Source organism: Myotis daubentonii, chromosome 5 (genome assembly GCF_963259705.1).
Source record: "Myotis daubentonii chromosome 5, mMyoDau2.1, whole genome shotgun sequence".
Classification (NCBI taxonomy): domain Eukaryota; kingdom Metazoa; phylum Chordata; class Mammalia; order Chiroptera; family Vespertilionidae; genus Myotis; species Myotis daubentonii.
The window spans coordinates 79,224,107-79,245,127 of NC_081844.1; the positions used below are offsets into that span (position 1 = coordinate 79,224,107).

At 40.3% G+C, this 21,021-nt stretch overlaps 1 protein-coding gene across 6 annotated transcripts in view; it reads left to right on the forward strand.

The window, feature by feature from the left end:
* Positions 1-5,136: 5,136 nt before the first annotated feature.
* SMAD5 (SMAD family member 5) overlaps positions 5,137-21,021 on the forward strand; it is a 45,029-nt gene continuing 29,144 nt past the window's right edge. Inside the window, exons 1-2 of one of the 6 annotated variants that reach the window (XM_059698454.1) lie at positions 5,137-5,456; positions 13,386-13,495. In XM_059698454.1, coding sequence (XP_059554437.1) covers positions 5,279-5,456; positions 13,386-13,495 — 288 coding nt within the window. In that variant the 5' untranslated portion in view covers positions 5,137-5,278. Of the gene's footprint in view, positions 5,457-5,730; positions 6,151-6,214; positions 6,434-13,385; positions 13,496-19,376; positions 19,562-21,021 lie in introns of those variants that run through there. The other 5 variants (XM_059698448.1, XM_059698453.1, XM_059698449.1 and 2 more) reach the window with 5 other exon arrangements.

The window sequence follows — 21,021 nt, forward strand, 5'->3', positions numbered from 1 at the left end:
TCTTTGGAGACTACGTCTCTGAGGATGAAAACTGAGAATGTAGAGCCATGGAGGTCAGTTGAGTTAACTTGGAGAGTGTTCACCATCAGGAAGAACAGATGCTGCTTCAGTCAGGAAGAAATGAGTGTTCACTCCAAGCCCTGCTATAGAAAGCCTCTTTGTTTTATGACTCTGGGTGCAAGCAACCCTTTTAATTTTGTGTTTTGGATTCCAGCCATAGGAGGCCCTCTTTAATGTAGCAGATGGTTGGAGACAGGCAAGCCGGGTTCCTACCTTCTCCATCAAACAGCCTTCCCTAGAGAGGCCTCTCCCAATTATGTTGCTCTGAAAAAGAGAAGATAACTTAAAATGGACACATTAAATTTACACCACACATAAAGTAACCATGGCTCTAAGCATCAGCAAACATTTGGAGGTCAGGAAACCCTTTGAGAATCTGATGAAAGCTATGGACTGTTTTTGCAGAAAATTTGTCCATAGGTATATACACACAAATGTGCGTATTCATTCCAGGGGCTCATGGAGCCTCTGATATCCACCCCTGAAGCTTCAAGTGTCTGTGGCCGTGAGATTGCTGTGCTTCTGGTGGAGGGAGCTGTCATTCTTTTACTTTCTTTTTCCTTTTTTCAATCCAGTAAGATTCTCAGCTTCTGAGTTGTGAAAATAAGGGTCCGTAGATTATTAAGGAAACATTTCACATCAGAACACTCAAATTTTACTGGAAAAATCCTTTCAAATATTGGATGAAATCCTTTCCGTGTATTCTCTGGCTGGCGGCGGGAACTTGGCTCCTTCTGTTAAAAACTAACACGAGTTTCTCTTGAAAATTGTAAAATGAGTTTTTTTTCTCTCTCTACGATGGGATCATGAGTTATGTCTTTGCACACATCATTTCTTGGGAAGCTCACTCTTCTCATAACATTTCCTAGATTAGCTCTTGCTCCTGCACTGTTTCTGATAGTAGGGATTGGGGTAAAGTAGTTTGGCAGTTGAAATATAGAATTTCCAGAACTTGAAAAGGCAGCTTTGTTTCCAGGACACTGTCTGGAAGAGTCATACAAACAGATATTTTTTACTCTGATGTCCACTTGCCATAACTGTCTGGGGAAGTGAGAAGTCTTTGAGGTGGCTACCAGACCCTTTATGAGTCTCCCTGATGCCATTCATTCACTGATCCTTCTATGCTGGGTAACGCTCCAAACATGATCACATCCTTCCAGTTTTACTGGCTGTGTACTGGTCATTTAGGGAGGATCTTCTAAGCTTCAGCGAAGGGTGGAATTGACATATTTATTAAGGATATGAAACCAAAACCAATTTGCTTCAACTACCCATATTTAAAAATAAAATTTTTAAATATTGAAAGGCTGAGTTAAGTACTCCAGTTTTCATATCTTATATTTCCTGAAAATTACCTCCTTTCTGGGTCTGGAAAATTCAAGTGGGAGTAGGTCATGGACTAAACATTTAGGCTGATTCTGGCCCTGGCCAGGTAGTGCAGTTGGTTAGAACGGCATCCTTATCACCAAGGTTGTGGGTTTGATCCCAGTCATGGTACACATAAGAATCAATCAATGAATGCTTAAGTAAATGGAACAGCATATTGATGTGTTTTTTCTCTTTCTCCCTCCTTTTCTCTCTTAAAAAAAAATTCTCCAAGTCAACATTTAGGCTGGCTCTGTCCACCAAATGATTAAAACAATTACTGGAAAAATTCAAAGAAAAGGCCCATTTCCGCCCGCGCGCCCCCCCCCCCCCAACATCAACCCAATTAAACACACACACACACACACACACACACACACAACTATTTGGTTTTCTCAACCTCAGCACTATTGACATTTGGGGCTGAATAACTCTTGGTAGAAGGAGACTGTCCTGTATGCTGTAAAATGCTAGCAGCATCCATGGCCTACTCAGTAGATGCCACTGGCACCTCCCTCTTAGGTGTAACAACCAACATTGTCTTCAAACATTATCAAGTATGTGCACAGGCACCCTTGGTTGAAAGCACAAGCTTACATTATCCAGAAATAGATTTCTCAAAGTAAAATTGAGTATTTATCTTTTATTTGATGTTGTTGATCAGACGAATGCGAAACTGAAAAGCAGATCATCTGTTTTGGTGCCCTACTGATTATCTGCTCAGATCATCCTATTCTACAGTTGTTTTTAAATCCCATTTGCTTGGCCAGAACAGTGACTTCCTTACTCCATTCCTCTGGTTCTGGCAGGCCTGTTCATTTGCTGCTTGATATCTTTCTGACGATATAGATATTTAGTGATCTGCCTGATGTTCTATACCCTGTGAGGTCTGGATAATTTCTCAGTCCTTTTGGGGGCAGCTGTTGTGCTGCTAAAGTTTCCATTCCTCTCTTCTAGGTTATCATCTTTTGCAATTTAAGACCTAAGCTGAGCCCACATAGCAACTTGGAGAGGTCGAGTCTCTGGATGATTCGATCAATATGTGGACACACAGTTCAGGAAACAGAAGTGTTGGCGTTGAGATTTTAAATGTGATTGTCAAAAGAAATCCTGTAATCACAAATTGTTCCTTACATATGTGCAGTGACTGTCAGACAGCAAACAGTTTGTTTTGAGAAGGACTTTACTATCTGTTTGAAGTAAGAAGTGGCTCTAGTGTACAAAACATTTAAACCAAATTGTTATGTCTTATACTGTTCAACAAAGCACTATGCAAACATCAGTCCTGGAAAAAAAAAAAAAAGCATCCTTCAAGGCAGGGTTATAGGCACTTCTGGGAGTTGTAAACCCATGCAGGCTCCAGAAATATGTGCCTTCCAAGGACTGGAAAATTCTGAATTAACAACAAATAATCAGTGAGTGTGACAAAGAGTTAAAGTACACAGACTTTACTTTCACAAAGTTTATGATGTAGTAAAGAGGTTTAAGATGCAGACCTGAGATTGCAAACTGATGTCCAGCAGGCTAAATCGGGACCATGGATTTGTTTTGCTTGGCATGTACAGAGTTGGTCTCCTGAATGTCTAAGAAAGAGAGTGACAAAGAGAGAAAAAATGAAAGGAGTTGCTAACATGTAAAACTGAAATTTTTGCATTAGAATCCAGATTTCCAGCTGTTTTTGAAAAATCAGAAGATCTGCCAACACTGGGTCCTGATTCCTTCAATTCCCTGTGGTGACAGTTGACTGGCATGGAAAAGCAACTGTTCCCTGTGATCAGAGCAGGGGCCCTCCGTTTTCCCAGCCTGGCCCACTGCACTGCCTTACTAGGCCTCTGGCCACATTTGAGATGGCCACCCTAAGGCAGATTTCTGCAACATTTGCTTTGTCTCTTTACAGTGGAAACAAATGGCTGAAGGAGCCTGAAGCAGAATAGCAACTGACCACTTTGTGTGTCAGGTGAGATGATCCTAGCTCAGGCAGTGTGGCAGGAGACTGGTGACAAAAGGTCAGATTGGGAATAATTTTGAAGATAGAGTTAATAGGATTTTGTGATGGATCAAATTAAGGTATGAAAGTATTAAAAAGGGCTCCATTTTTTAAAAAACAGATTAATTTATTTAAAAAGGATGTATTTATTTATAGTGGAATATTAGAAAATGGGTATTGAACTATTAAGATAAAAACAATTGTTTAAAAATTTTTCTTCACTAATACTCTCCAAATTGGATTCCCTAGGTAAGGGGTGGGGAACTCTTTTTCTGCCAATGGCCATTTGGATATATATTTTTTAAAATATATTTTTATTGATTTCAGAGAGGAAGGGAAAGGGAGAGTGAGATTGAAACATCAATGATGAGAATCATTGATTGGCTGCCTCCTGCACATCCCCTACTGGGGATGGAGCCAGCAACCCAGGCATGTGCCCGTGACTGGAATCGAATCCGGGACCCTTCAGCCCCCAGGCGGACGCTCTATCCACTGAGCCAAACCAGCCAGGGCCATTTGGATATTTTTAATGGGCCATGCAAAATTATCAACTTAAAAACTAGCCTGCTATATTTGGTCAAAGATTTAATTAACTCACCCCTAATACCTTGACAGGGCCAGACCAAATGATTTCTCAGGCTTTATAGGCCAGTAGGCAGGACATTCCCCACTTCTGCCCTAGGTGGTACACTATCAGGTTATTGGAGACACTGATTGTTTTGGGAAATTGGATTGGGAAAGCATTGGGAGTAGCCCCAGGTGCTAAGGAAAGAGTTAGGCTCTTGCCCCAGGAGATGGAACAGAGTGGTATCAGCCTATGGATGGCCTCTGCTCTGTGTCCCCACCTGTCCAGGGGCTCGGTTCCCCATAGGATATCCCCTGCCCCCAGGAGGTGGAGGGGTTGGGGATCTTGAGCTACTGGGGTTGAACTCCCTGAGGGATGTGCCTGCAAGGGTGGGGATAGGAGAGGCTCCAAGATTTCCATATGGGAGGGGTTTCCCCACCCCCACATCTAGAACGAAGCTGTAAGAAGATACTCAGGAGCTTGTTCTAGCAGTGGTTCTCAACCTTCTGGCCCTTTAAATACAGTTCCTCATGTTGTGACCCAACCATAAAATTATTTTCGTTGCTACTTCATAACTGTAATGTTGCTACTGTTATGAATCGTCATGTAAATCTCTGATATGCAGGATGGTCTTAGGCGACCCCTGTGAAAGGTCGTTGGACCGCCAAAGGGGTCGCGACCTGCAGGCTGGGAACCTCTGAAAAGCTACTTTTTCAGAGGATGGTCTTCACTCAGATTCCTATACAAGTCAATAAAAATAGCAAAGTTGCATCTGGTGATGTCTTTATTTGCTCTTTATCTATCACTGGGTACACCTCCAAGTGTCCATGTCGAGGCCAATTGCTTTATGATAAAGTGGGTTGATTGGGTTAGTGGAGAGGAATAGGGGCTATGGTGGGGGTGGGAGCTAGCCCACTCTCACTTTTTTAAAATCCTCACCCGAAGATATGTTTATATGTTTATTGATGGGAGGGAGGGAGGGAGGGAGGGAGGGAGGGAGGGAGAGAGAGAGAGAGAGAGAGAGAGAAACACTCTTGGGTTGCCTCACATAAACGCCCGACCAGGGATTGTACCCACAACCTAGACATGTGCCCGGGCTGGGAATCACACGCGACACCTTTCAGGAATACGGGGTCAGCGCTCCAATGAACTGGGCCCCGGCCGGGTCCGACTCTCACTTCTGGGCCGGCCCCGTGGCGAGAAGCCGGGGTGCCTGCAAGCCCAGCGGGCGCGGCGCCCCCACCAGCGGCGGGGAGGCGGCCCGCCCTGCGCGCCGCAGCGGTCACTCGGTGCTCACGCGCATGCGCCGGCCTCCGCGCGGGGGGGTTGGGGGAAAGGGGTGCCCTCGGCTCTTTCCCTCCCTCATCCGGGTCCTGGGCGAGCGGGCGCCGTGCGCGTGTCCCGCGGCCGAGCTGCTAATAAAGTTGCACCGAGGGGAAGCGCAGCGACGGCGGGGAGAGTGCGCCCGGCGGCCGGAGAGTGAGTGAGGGGCCCGGGCGCGAGCGGGAGCGGGAGCGGGGCGCGGGCCGAGCTGGGCGCTCCAGGCGGCCTCGGGCCGAGGCGGGGCGTTCGGCGCGGACGCAGCAGAAACCGCCCGGCCTGCGGGGCGGGAGGTAGGCCGAGTCCCGGCCTGCTGGGGTCCGGGCGGGCGGGGACGGGGCGGCCCGTCCGGCTACGGAGGCCTCGCCCGCGGCCGGGGGCGGCTTGAGGCGGGGCGGAGGCGGGCCCTGGTCCTGCGCCGGCGTGACCGCGGGTCTGGGGAGGGAGGCGTGGGGGGCGCCCCCGAGGGGCTCCGCGGCCCCGCTTCTGTCCAGAGGATCGGGTGGTTCTTCCTCCTCCGAGCACCGCCCCGCGCGGTTGCCGTGCTCGGCGGAGCATCCCGGTCAGCGGCGCTGCAGAGCTGCCCGGTGGCTGGCTGCACCCGTGCCGCCGTCGCTTTGTGTTTCCGAGATAAGGATCCACGCTTCTCGGTGGGCGTTACACTCGGGGCCGTTGTGACCGGCTCCTGCACTCAGCTGGGTGTTGGACCCGTTGCTGCCACTTGCCATGCCGGTGTTCACCGCTGCAGAGGTCTCTTCCCCTTCGCGTGAAACTTAGGCATAGCTGCACGGACACTGCCAAGCAACGAGTTTGCCTTCGTCGTATTCAGCCCCTGCCCGGGCCCTTCGCTTCGGTATCAATACTTAAGATTCATATTCCGGCCCCCCCCCCCCCCTTTTCCTTTCTTCCCCTTTCAGCTGCTGTTATTACGTGGAGTTTGGAGCCTAAGCTTTGAAAACTCCCATGTGGCGCCCGTCTTAAGTTGGAGCATGCTCAGTAGCCAAAACAGAGTTTGGTTTGCAAAAAGAGCTGGGACGAGGATAGTCGGGGATTTGGACGTTTGCCCGCTTCCCAACAAAATGTTCCCATTCTGGTTTTGATGGCATTGGAGAGTGAAGCTGTAGGCCAGCCTGGAGGTGAGGAATGCCTGAACACCCTGGGCCAGATCTCTATCTTGATTGTAGAGACATTGTTTCCTGACCAGCTGGAGATTTTGGGGGGGCAGGGGCGGGGGGGGGGGCGGCAGAGCGTTCCTGGCCGCCTGTGCCTTGAAATGGGTGTGGCGCTAAGTATATCTTGTTTACCTTATCTTTCTATGGAAAAAGTTTCCAAGTCTGGCTGGGTTGGCCACATCATGCCTGTTGCCTAGCACTACTACCAAAAGTGTTCTTATCTAGCACCAAAGGCGGGATAGGTGGAGGTTGTGCCTTGGCCTCACAGAAGTTGAGAGGAAAGGGTACTTGAGTTGCTGTGTTGTTGTTTTTTAAATTCTTAAAAAAAATTGTTTTAAAAACTAGAGTACAGGACTTAAATTTCCTTAGAGTGCCCAAATTACCCAGAGTGGATTAGTTTTTAACGTTAATTTGAAAGTTGAAAGGTTGAAAACCTTTAGTCCCGGTAGGTATAGTAACATCCAAGTAGTTTAAAATTTCTGCTTGATACCAGAAAACAATAGCTAGACACACTGTAATATAGTTTCACATTTTATTGGTCCGAATAGTGTTAGGAAATTAGTGGGTTCCAAGTTAAGCTAGGGATTATTTTTGGATTTGGACAAATTATTTTATATTCTTTTTTTACTCCTTTGCTAACTCTTATTCCTCGAAGAGATTACAAGAATACAAAACAACTCATAAGAGACAAATTAACATGTAACCTTCATAAAAGTCCTACGTCTTTAGTTTCAACTTTTAATTTAATTTTTGTTTATGATTGTTTGCATGATTGTCAGCATCCTCCTTTCCTTCCTCTCTAATTGCTACTCCCTCCGTGTGCCTTACCTTTTCACAGAGCTGCTGTTATGGCATAAACTAGTCTCGTTTATTTTTGTTACAAAAACCCATTCGTCCCTTAAGTGTAAAAGTTAGATGCATCTTCTCAACTGACTTTCCTCTTAGATTTTAAATCCATATGACATCATCTGGTTTAAAAGAGGAAGAGAGCAGGGAACTGGAAAAGAAAAGAATAAAATAATTTTCGTAGGATCTGTGTAGATTTGGTAGTATTATCTACTTGTCTGGTTCACTGTGGTAGGCGCCACAGAAATGGGTAGATTGATATGTGCTGCATTTCTTTTCCCTCTGGCAAAGTCAGCTGTTAATTTCAGTGGGAGACAGTGGCAGAATGTTGTTACTAATGAGGTTTGAATCAGATTGTTGTTTACTGTTGGTTATGTAACATGTTGCTGGGAGTATTATTAAAAGTTGCCTTCTGTTGCAAGGTAGAGGCAAGTAAATTCTCCTTACCCTCTTCACTGGGTTTTAATTCTTGGCTGAACCTGAAGGCACATTAGACTATAACCATAATTATACCTGGGCAGCCTGTCTGTTTCCTGTTTTCATCATGAACCAAAACATTATGATTTGCAGTGATGATCTTTTTTGTCCTTTGCATTAAATAGAGGCAATATGTTTTCTCTCTCTACTGAAACCAGATTTGTAACTTGGTCAAATCAAAGATAGTGGCTTTTTGTCTTTTGAAGACTACGCAATAAAATATCAAACAGTTTTTTATTTCTTAGTAACTTAAATACTATTTTAAAAAATCTATTTTACACAAATTGCTTGCTTGTGTTTTATGTAAATGTTAATGTTACCAATACTTTGTGGAGTCTTTGAATTAAGAAAGCCCTTTTTGTTTATGACTTATCAGTGTTTATTATTACCAGATGTATATGTTGGATTAGGCAGTGAGCCACACATTTGGTTGAATTTCAGAATTGACTTGAGTACACTATAAGATATTGCTGCCTTTATTCCCCTGGTTTGTCAGTCTTCCCTGTTCTCTTTACTTACAGAAGATGTGTGTGTGTGTGTGTGTGTGTGTGTTCTCTCTCTTCTCTCTCCATACTAAGCACAAAGAAGAAGCCAAATAGTTTTATTTCCTCAAATGTTACAGGCATCTTATATCCTGTGTGTTTGCTAGTCTACTCATAAGGTCAGAAACATGGGAGATTTCCTTTTATAAAGGACAGTAGCAGCATGAGGGATGATTCTTTTCTTCACCAGCCTGAATATCATGGGGGGAAAAGTATCTGGGAGGTTAGGAGTCAAGAAGGCTGCACAGAAATGGGGTGCTTTCCCACCAAGGAAGATGGTGCATGCCCCCAGGAAGCCTATTCATGCTTTCCACTTTAAAAGTTAATAGGATAGTAGTTATTAAAAATTTTAGTGCTAAATTATCCAGTTCATTGCCATTGTCTAGAACTGTGAATCTGAGAGGTATGTTTACTAGTTGGAGGCTTAAGATAGAAAATTCTTTTTGAAGATCTGCTAAAACTTTTATTAGAATCAACTAAATTCCCAACCTTGTAGGTCACTTTCATATTCTAACAGCTTTTATCATTTTACTCCTTTGAATAAATGAGATAATTACAGAATTTTTTTCCCATAAGTAATCAGATATAGTTCTAGGCTGTTTAGTTTTGATATATTTTTGCCTTCATCAGCTAGGTGGGAAGATTTTCGGCCCCATTCTGGTAGGAGGTGGCTTCAGAAGGAATTTATTTTTTATTGGATTTATTGGGGTGACATTGGTTAATAAAATTATATAGGTTTTAAGTGTACAATTCTATAATATATCATCTATGTATTATATTGTGTGTTCATCACCCCAAGTTTGGTCTGGTCTCCTTCCATCACCATTTATCCCCTCTTTACTCTTTCCTACCCCCCCCCCCCCCCGTAATCTTCATACAATTGTCTATGAGGTGTTTTTGTGTTTTGTTTTTGCTTAATTCATTCACCTTTTCCATCTAGCCCCCGAATTCCCTCTCCTCTGACAGCTGTCACTCTGTTCTCTGTATCTATGAGTCTGTTTCTGTTTTGTTTGTTAGTTTATTTTGTTCATTAGATTCCACATATAAATGAAATCATGTGCTATTTGTCTTTCTCTAACTGGCTTATTTCTTGGCTTATAGCATAATGCGCTCCAGATCTATCTATTCTATACTGTCACAGAAAGGTAAGATTTCTTTTTTTCAGTCCGACTATTCCACTGTGTAAATGTTCCACAGCTTTTTTTTTTTTTTAATCAACTCATCTACTGATGGGCACTTGGGCTGCTTCCAAATCTTGGCTATTGTAAATAACACTGCAGTGAACATAGGGGTGCACATATTTTTTTGAATTAATGGTTTGGATTTCTTCAGATATATTCCCAGAAGTGAAATTGCTGGGTCATAAAGCAGTTCCATTTTTAATTTTTCAAGGTAACTCTATACTGCTCTCCACCATGGTGGCTGCACCAATCTGCATTCCCACCAACAGTATACTAGGGTACCCTTTTCTCCACATCCTCAACAACACTTGTTGTTTGTTTATTTATTGATAGCCATTCTGACAGGTGTGAGGTGATATCTCATTGTGGTTTTATTATGCATTTCTCTCATGATTAGTGACTTTGAGCATCTTTTCATATGTCTGTTGGCCATTTGTGTGTCCTCTTTGGAGATGTGTCTATTCAGCACCTTTTCAATTTTTTAGAGTTTTTTTTGGTTAATTCTCAACAGAGGATATTTTTTCCCATTGATTTTCAAAGAGAGTGTGTGTGGGGGGTGGGGGGAAGAGGGAGGGCGGGAGGGAGGGAAGGAAGGAGAGAGAGAGATAGAGATTGGTTGTCTCCTACAAGCATTCAGACCAGGCTGGAAATTGAACCTGTAACCCAGGTAAGTGCTCTTGACTGGGAACCAAACTAAGACCCTTAGGTAGGCGGGGCCCACTCTCTAACCATTGAGCGTGTGGGCCAGGGCCCTTTGTCCATTTTTAATTTTTATTTATTTTTATTTTATTTTATTTTAAAATATATTTTATTGATTTTTTACAGAGAGGAAGGGAGAGGGATAGAGAGTTAGAAACATCGATCAGCTGCCTCCTGCACACCCCATAGTGGGGATGTGCCCGCAACCAAGGTACATGCTCTTGACTGGAATCAAACCTGGGACCTTTCAGTCCGTAAGCCGACGCTCTATCCACTGAGCCAAACCAGTCAGGGCCCTTTGTCCATTTTTTAATCAGATTGTTCTTTTGTTGTTGAATTATATAAATTCTTTATAAATTTTGGATATTAACCTCTTATCAGATGTATCATTGGCGAATATGTTCTCCCATTTTGTGGGTTGTCTTTTCATTTTGTTGATGGTTTCCTTTGCTGTGCAAAAACTTTTTAGTTTGATATAGTCCCATTTGTTTATTTATTTTTGTTTGTTTTCTTTGCCTGAGGAGATACATTAGAAAAAATATTGCTTGAGAAATGTCCAAGATATTACTGCCTATGTTTTCTTCTAGGATTTTTATGGTTTCAAGTCTAACATTTAAGTCTTTATTTCGAGTTTATTCTTGTGTATAGTATAAGAAGGTGGTCTGGTTTCTTTTCTTTCTTTCTTTCTTTTTTTTTTTTTACATGTATCTGTCCAATTTTCCCAACACCGTTTATTGAATAGACTGTCTTTATCCCATTGTATGCTCTTGCCTCCTTTGTCAAATATTAATTGACCATAAAGGTGTGGGTTTATTTCTGGGTGCCCTATTTTGTTCATTGATTTATATCTGTTTTTATGCCAGTACTATGCTGTTTGGATTACTGTGACCTTGTAGTATAGTTTGATATCAGGTAGAGTAATTTGTCTAACTTCATTCTTCTTTCTCAGATTGCTGCTCCATCCAGGGTCTTTTGTGGTGGCCTATATATTTTTGGAATATTTGTTCTAGTTCTGTGAAATATGCCATTGGTATCTCAATAGGAATTGTGTTGCATGTATAGATTGCTTTGGGTAATATGGACATTTTATCAATGAATTCTTCCTATCCATGAACACGGTATATGCTTCTACTTATTTGTATCTTCAGTTTCTTTCTTCAGTGTCTTATGATTTTCTGAGTACGGGTCTTATACATTGTTGGTTAAATTGATTCCTAGGTGGTGGTGGTTGTTTTTTGATGCAATTATAAATAGGATTGTTTTCTTCATTTCCTTTTCTGATAGTTCATTATTGGTATATAGAAATGCACCAGTAATGATTTCTGGATATTTATTTTGTGTCCTGCTTCTTTGCTGAATTAATTTATCACTTCTAGTAGTTTTTTGGTGGAATTTTTAGATAGTTCTCTCTATATAGTATCATGTCATATACAAATGACAGATTTACTTCTTCCTTTCCAATTTGGATGCTTTATATTCTTACCTGATTATTGTGGCTAGGACTTCCAGTACTATATTGAGTAAGAGTGGTGAAAGCAAATGTCCATGTCTTGTTGACTATTGAGTTTGATGTTGTCTTTGGGTTTATCGTATATGGTCTTTATTGTGTTGAGGTGTGTCCCCTCTGTTCCCACTTTGCTGAGAGTTTTTATCATAAATGGGTGCTGGATTTTATCAAATGCTTTTCCAGCGTCTATTGATATGATCATATGAATTTTATCCTTCTTTTTGTTTATGTGATGTATCACATTTAATTGATTTGCAGATATTGTACCAACCTTGAATCCCAGGAATAAATCACACTTTATCATGGAGTGTGATCTTTTTAATATGCTACTGGATCTAGTTTGCTAACATTTTGTTAAGGATTTTAGCATTTATGTTCACCAGGGATATTGGCCTATACTTTTCTTTCTTTGTAGTATCTTTATCTGGTTTTGGAAATAGGATAATACTGGCCTTGTAAAATGAGTGTGGGAGTCTTTCCTTCTCTTGAATTTTTTGGAATAGTTTGAGAAGGATAGGTGGTAGTTTTTGAATGTTTGGTAAGATTATCCTGTAAAGCCATCTGGTCCAGGACTTATGTTTGTTGGGAGCGTTTTATTTGTTTGTTTGTTTTTTACTGCTTCAATTTCATTAGTTGTAATCGGTCTATTCAGATTTTCTGATTATCCCTGACTCAGTTTTGGAAGATTGTATGTTTCTAGGAATTGTTCCATTTCTTCCAGATTGTCCAATTTGTTGGCATATAGTTGTTCTTAATATTTTCTAGCAATCCTTTGTATTTCTTTGGTGTCAGTGGTTACTTCTCTTTAATTTTTGATTTTACTTATCTGGGTCTCCTCTCTTTTTTCCTTGATGAGTCTGGTTAAAGGTTTGCCAATCTTGTTTATCTTTTCAAAGAATCAGCTCTTGGTTTCATTAATCTTTGGAATTGTTTTTTTTAGACTATTTTGTTTCTTTCTGCTCTATCTTAAGGAATTTTTTATTAGTTCTGTGTGTGCACTACTGTAATTGTAATTCACTTTTGGAAACTAGTTATTAAAGTACATTTTATAAACAAGTGTTTTTTTTTCTTGAGTTCTTTGGTACACCAGTCTCTGCCTATAATGTATATATAATTTACAGACTGGTATAGTCTGTAGAAATTTGGAAATAGGTTGATCTGTTGTTAGGTTTCAATTAAATTTTTTCTTTTGATTTCCATATATGTTATTTTGTTATTACTGGAAATAATAGTGAGAAAAATAAAACTGGTGTCACCTTCCCACCTTTCTCTGAGCATAGCAACTGGAGTCCTGGGAAGTCTCACACTTTTCAGATTTAACTATGACCTCAGAATATGGTTGGTGCTTTCAAGGCAAGTTTTGTTTTGTTCAATTTTGTTTTCATGATGTGTTAGGATCTGCCTAGCATCTATCTGGTAGGTTGTATAACTTGAGATCTAGTTATTCTGGTTTGTATCTTCCCAGGAAATGGAGACACTGCAGAGATATTTCAAAGCTAGCCTTTCATTTTCTTTCCCCTATTCACATCTTACTGCTCACTTAAGTGAGTGCCTGCTTAATTCACTGACTATTTCCACTCTTGGGGGTTGAAAGTATAAATTACATGAATACTGCCTAGAGCTGAAAAGGTATCCAGAGTCATATTTGCTATCTTTTCTTTTAGGTAACTTGAACTCTGGGGTGCACATGAGGTATCTGTGGGACATTTTCATAAAACACTGGAATATATCTTGTGTACACAAGTTAGCACCTTCTGCGCTAGAGACACGTAATGTAATGATTTGGTATCCATCCTTGATGATTTTATAATTTAAAGGAAAGCAGTATAAAGATTGACCAGCTCTGTGTCTATTCCTGTGCCTACAGGCCTATACAAGTATACTTGAATCCATCTGGTAGTAATGTAGGGAATCTTGCAGGCTCTGTGGGGGTGAGTGATATATCTAGATCAGGCTCTGCTTAATTAGAGGACTTAGAGGAGCAGATGAATTTTAAAGAGTGATTAAAAACTGGGAAGCAAAAGTCTGGATGTGGGAGATAAAAAAGTATAGACTTGTGTGGGCACAAAGAGAGGCTAGGCAAGAAAATTATGCTGTGAAAAGTGTGAGGGACCATGAGTTCAGCATTGAATAATTCTCATTCACTATGAACACTTTTTTGATGCCTTTGGAAATTGGGAAATTGGGTAAAAGTGGTGATTTAAGTGTTTCTCTAGGAAAATGGTTTTGATGCTCATGTGATTTTATCTCCTCTTCCTTATAAATGTTTCCTTAAAGAATAAGATTTCTAAATCTAGGAGACCTTGTGGGTAAACTTGCTCTTGGTTTCTTTATCTTCTCTGCCTACAGCATGATTGTGGCTTACATATTTTGTCATAATTATAGACCTGGGTCTAAGATTGGTTTGACAGTGGTGGTGGTGGTAGGGGGTGTCTTCTCTTGCTAATACTTGGTGACTACTATTGATATTAGAATTACAAGGGTAAGATATTTTTTAAATTTTACCACCAACAACCACAGAAAAGTTACCCTTGAACTTAGTATATAGACAAGTGACTTTCTTCTATTGCAGGTGATCTTAAAGTCCTTGGTTCTCAAACCTGCTATGTAACTTGGGACTCTTGTTAAAATGTGGAAGATAGGACCCTACTTTCACCTAATGAATCTGAATTTTTTGGTAATGAGTAGTTTGTTTTTTAAACCCCATCCTGCAATTCTTTGTATAGGTTTGGCTGAGAAGATGGTGGGTTGTGACCCATATGGGCCTTTATTTTCATGGGTTGATATGCTCAGGAGATTTTGTTTTGGCTAAAGTGTTGGGCGAGGTTTTTGAATTGGTTTGTTTGCCTTCTATTTTGGACTGAAACAATTAGATGTTGGAGCAGAAAGTGTAGTAGTTGTTGCTATGAATTTACCTCTGAAATTTGGGCATGAGCAGTAGCAATATGTGTCTCTGTGTCTGTCTGTCTATAGAAGAGTGTTGAGGGTGGTTTGTATGTGTTTATGGGAGTTGTTCAGGAGGTCCTACTCAGGTACCTCCAGGTAAGAACAGGACCTTTGGGTTCTTGATATTAATATGACTTTATTTGAATTGGAAGTCTGGTGAAGCTTAATATTTTATTCATACATTTAATGTACATAAAATGTAACTCCTGATCTTTCTTCAGTTTCGTTATTAGCATTCCTGAATCGGTTGATGACAAATCCCATCCTTTCAGGAGCCTTGGAATCACTGGTGACTCCTCTGTTCTTACATTCCCTTTATCTATTCTATCAGGAAATCTATTATCTTCCAAAACATATGTGAAATTGTCTACTTCTCACCTCCCCACTACTATCACCCTGATCTAAGCCATCATCATCTCACCTAGATTCCTGTAATTCTGAACTGGTCCCTCTGCTTTTTACCCTTGCTGACCCCATTCCCCCAGTTTATTCTCAACACATTAGCCAGAGTAATCGTATATAATAAAAGCCTGATATACTAAGTGTCCGACTGTTCAACCATTCAACCAATAGCTGTGACGCACACTGACCACCAGGGGCCAGACGCTCTGACTGGTAGGTTGGCTTGATGCTGGGGTCTGGCTGATCAGGACTGCTCAAGATGGCTGGACATGCCCTGGAGCCCTCCTGCAGTCCCTCCCCAGCCCCAGTTGTGCACTGGTGGAGTCCCTCAGCCTGGCCTGCACCCTCTCTCAATCCAGGACCCCTCGGGGGATGTCAGAGAGCCGGTGTCAGCCTGCAGGCCAGGCTGAGGGACCCCACTGTTGCACACATCCATGCACCAGGCCTCTAGTTGTTTAATAATGTCATGTTTCCACTCAGAACTCTCAAATGGGGTCTGAATTTCACTTATAGTGAAAGCCAAAGCCCTTACTGTATCCAGTATGACCAGTCTGTGTCTACTACCTGTTTGACCCCACTCCTATTTCCCCCTCCTTGTTCACTTTATTCTCAGGCTACCCTGGTCCTGTAGTAATGTGAGTGTGCCAGGTATGCTCCCGCCTTGGGATCTTTGTGTTGTCTTTGCCTGTAATGCTTTTCCTTCAGATATCTGCCTGGCTCTTATTTCCTTAAAGTTTTGACTCAGTTAACACCTCAGTGAGGTCTGTCCAACCTATTGAAAATTATACCTCCCCCACAGCATGCCTTTTCTACCCACCCCCCCCCTGCTTTATGTTTCTCCATCACGCTTTTCACCTAACAAACCCTATTGTATTGCTTATTTATTGTATGTTGTCTGTCGCCCTCCATTGGAATGTAAGCTACATGAAGACAAGGATTTGGTCTTCTTTATTCACTTCTATATTCTCAGCTCCTAGAACGCTACCTCAATAAGTGTACTTTTGAATGAATAACTTGAATTTAATAAGTTCTCTGAATATGCTTTATACTGCTTCTTAAATATTACATTCTAGTAAGAGACAAAAATTAAGTAAACCAACAGATAATTACAAATAGGTTAATATAGTGAAGGAGATGAACATAGTATTTATATGGGGTTACAGGGTGGTCAGGGAAGGTCTCTGGAAACATAGCTAAAGTTGAGGCCTAAATGATGAGAGGCCTAGAAATTAGTGGTTGGAGCTTGAGGAGAGTGGTCCAGGCAGAGAATGGCATTTGTAACATATCTGAGGTACAAAAGACATTTCCAGGCAGGAAGAGAAATGCTTTTGAAAAAATGAATTCTTACTAATATTTATTCAGAGCAGAAAGTATTTTACCCTCGTTTCCAATCAATTTCTTTTAAATTTCAGCTTCTAAACTTGTATAACCCTAAATATAATGAAGGGAATTCTTTTGAAATATGAATGACTCTTGTAATGTAAACCCTCTTTAGTAAGTATTTTAATATGGCTGAGGTACAGCTATACTTTGGTTTTAAAATCTGGTTTTCCCCTTGACTACGCAAAAGTACATGTTTATTTTAAGAAGTACAGAATTGTGTGAAGCAGAAAGTGTTTTGTATCCATGCCCTGCCCCCCCCCCACTAATATCCTTTCAAAACTCTTTATGCAGATTCTCTTTCATTTATTAAACAAATAATTACTAGCACATGTGTCACTCGGTTTATAACGACGAGTGAAAACAGATATGGCTGCTCTCATTTACATTCTTCCAGAACTTACTTTTTTTTTTTAAATTGATTTTTTTACAGAGAGGAAGGGAGAGGGATAGAGAGTTAGAAACATCGATCAGCTGCCTCCTGCACACCTCCCACGGGGGATGTGCCCGCAACCAAGGTACATGCCCCTGACCGGAACTGAACCTGGGACCTTTCAGTCTACAGGCTGATGCTCTATCCACCGAGCCAAACTGATTAGGGCCAGAACTTACTTTCTTGCAGAGCTGGACAGATAGATGAAAAAATAAAGGTATAAGTGCTACGAAATAGAGGTATGTGATATAATAGAGGAATGTCACCTAGGCAGGGTGCTCGGGGAAAGCTTCCCTGAAGAAGAAATGCTTAAGCTGAAATCAGAGATGTATGTGTGAGTGTGTATGTTTGTAATGTGATAGATTCTTTTGTAATGCATGTAATCTATTAATTTTATAAGGTCTTCATATATGGCGGAGGTACCACTGCATTTCTTTGGATTTCCAAGATACTGTTCTGTGTTACTGTTCTATCAATAGTTGCAGTTTTTCAGAACTCGGAACCTAACACATGCAGCAAGTTCTAAATCTTACTATTATCACAGTTTTCTTTCTAGCTGAGGTCATTTCTCTACGAAATAACAAAACATATCAATGTGAGAGTCATCTCATCAGGTTTTCATAAACCAGAGGTCAACTATAAAAGGCCAAGCATAGTTGTTTAAGTCTCTCCAAGTTCTGATGTAAGAAGCACATCAGTTACTGGCCTTCTGGGCTTGTATACATATTTTTTACTCTCGATTTTAACGTTCTGTCCCAGTTAGCTATCATATGGAAGTAAGAGTGAAACTAAGTGATGTGCTAAACAGTATATTAAGCTCTTCATTGTACCTTCTCTTTTCCCCCATTACTCTTTAAGCTCTTTGAAGTTACAGATAGTGTTCTTTAAGCCTGAGTTCCTAGCACAGAGTATTCCGGGCTTATTAGGTACCCAATAAAATTTGAATAAATTAAATATCTATTCTCATAGATTCAACTCTCACTTCTGTTCATATGATCCCCCAAATATACATATTCATTCCTTTTCTCATGAGCTTTAATGTCATATCTTCTTGAAGTTGCATTGGTGCTTGCTTCCTTATATCCCTCCACCATCAGCTTCTTACCTCATCTTGGCTTTAACTAGAATTCCTCTGTTTAGGTAAATGTATCTTTATTCTTTCAGCTTTTAAACTTTACCTTTTTGGTTTGCCCCTGTTTCTATTCTAGGTAGTCACCAAGTCTTATTGATTGTTTATTTGTAATGTCTCTCACATATTCCTTATCTATATCTCTACTTTCATCACTTACCTTGTTCTGTGTACCACCACCCTTGTATATCTTGCTTTCATAGTTGGGGTTACTACTATGTTTTCCATCTTCCTTTTCTTCCATTTTTGTCTCCTTCAAATGCCTCTTTGAACATATCTTTCTGCTTAGGTGGAACTCTACATTGCACATAGGATTACTTCCAGCAGCCTGACTCCTTAGCCTTGAATTCAGTCTTTCCCTGTTTGGCATTTATTCTGTGGTGGTGCTTTAACCTTATGCTTCACAAATGGTTAATTGTATCCTCATGGTCTCTCCTGTCTCATTTGGCTTAAGTGATACTTGGTTTTCCTTGTTCTTGACCTTTATTACCAACTGGACTGTGAATTGTAGATTGTTAAATTCCTTGTGATTGTTGCTTCCAAAATTTGTGCTAATATGATGAACAGTTATCCATGTCTCATCCTTAAGGCTTTTATTCACCTCCATGTAGTGTGTGTGTGTTTGGGGGAGACGGGAGCCTGTCAGAGCTTGGCTTTTTGCATACTTGCTAAGTCCTCCACTTTTTGTCTGTCTTTAGTCATTTACAACACAGTTAATTCTTCTTAAGCAGTTTTATTCACAAGTATATAATCTTTTTACCTTTTTTCTCCTCTGTTTTTCAGTTATTTTGGGATAATTCCTCTTGCATTATTTTCTGTTTATAGGTCTAAGTGTGATAGTGTTTGATCACTAGATTTTATTATATTCACTCAAACTGCAATATTGATAATTGACTGGCTCACTGTACACAGATTGTCCTGTGTATTTATTTCTCAATGGGATTTTAGACTGGGGCGGGGGGGGGGTGCGTTTTCTGGTTTTTAAGCTAGAAATAGAAATTCCCTGAAAGATGTCTTGGGCACTGTTCAGTTTCATTTGCTTTTGTTTTATTAATTTATTGGTTAGTCCACTGTCATTGTAACAAGACTTGGCTTTTAAGGAAAGATTCAATGATATTCAGACTTTTTTTATATTCTAAAAAGTTGGTTTAGTATAGCCTCTGTAAGAGCAAAAAAAGAGAAAATAGAATTTGTCTTCTATCCCTAATTGTGCTATTGAAATAAGGCTTTAATATTTGCAAGTAGTAATTTTTACAGTTGCTTCTTATGAAGGTTATTGCAAAAGAAAATCTATGATTTAAGTTTCTTGAAATCTTTTGTTTGTTTGTTTGTTTTCTTAGGAACTAAATACATCACCTTTAAAAAATAATAACATATTTTATTCCCAATGGTGTACTTCAGGATAGCTTTAATATGTTAGTGACCCAGGATGAGGATGGCAGAGGCACAGGTAGGAATTCTCTCAGAAGTCAGGTTTTCATGTAGAGCATTGTCTCAAATATCTGGGCTGTCAAAATATATCTTCCCTTCTACTTGGAGAGAACTCAGAGGTAAGAAAGCACTGGAGCACATGAAAACACTAAAGATACAAATTGCACACTGTGTGCTAATTGGGTCCTGTTGGAGGTAGAAGAAAAGTGCATTTTCATTAGTTAGTTTATACATCATTAGGTAGTAGCTAAGCTTCTCCAAAACCAGCACTGAGGAATGTGGAAGAAGCTATGAGGAATGGAGAAAGGAGGCAAAAAATGAAGAGTCAAAGAAATGAGAACAAAAGAGAAGGAGGGAGCAATAGATAATGGCGGGAGGTGATGGGGATCATCAGAAAGGACTTTGGGAGAGGAGAAAAGAAAAGCTGCAATTTTTGTCACCTCCTAACATCTCTGAGTTAAATGTTTATCTCATTTAATTTTTAGAACTTACATTCACTATATAAAATAGGAAAGAATGAGGATACAGGTGTGTTAGATCCAGAATTTGAACCCTTAACAGTGCTTGGCATAGTGAGTATTCAATAAATGTTTAGTTGTCTCCTCCTCCTCTAAGGAATATTATTTTCTTTGCTTTAGCAATTAATTTTTTATACTTAATGAGAAATTCTTTCATAACCAAGGAAAAGATGCTGTTGAAATCCTTGAAATAACTGTTTTTTTGAAGAAAGTTGTTTCTAAAAGTCTACCTTTTCAAAATCATTCGTGCACTTTCATCTATTCATTTGGTTGGAGTGTCATCCCATGTCAGTCAGTAACAATGCATCCTATTCTCCATGCTTTCTATAGTGGATTTCCAACACAGCACAGTAACAGGTTCATAATGATAGTTAAGTCTTTAAGAAAAGCTCATGTTACATTTAGGTCTTTGTGAACTAATGATAAGTGGTGTAGGAAAATGCTCATTTAAAATGAAACCACTTAAAATGCAGATCAGTATTTCATACTGAATTGTGACTAAAAGATCTGATTGGGACTTTATCTTGAAAAGTCAAAATTTTGGATAAACGTTAGTTTATAGTTATAAACATGCATTAATTTTATAACGAACGAATGAATCAAGTGTGAATGGATAGGCTTCTCACAAAATAATTTAGTAGCATAATATAGCAGTGGTGCTGACATTAAGAGGATTTTTGTTTTTTTGCAAAAATATCCATAAAAATATAAATTGTTTTTCCCAAGAACATCTGTTAATCCTTTGATAGTCAAGTTCTTTCTCTACAAACAATAGGCTTGTTTACCAATCACTACAAAAGTGATAAATTTCTAAAGGTCTGTTCTTCATCACTGCAAACCCACTACAGGAGTACCATCCATTTGGGCCATAGTACATCACTCCCATGGGTTTTCCAGGCAAAGAGAATGCAAATCTGATGTAATGCTGCTTGCTGTGCCATGAGTAATAAAGTCCTTTGTCTCTGACCCAGGAGTCTCATGTACTTTGTCAGTATCTGTGAAACTAACTTATTTGCATGTAGAGTAGTAGGGTAAAATTAAATCCCACGCCCTACATTTTT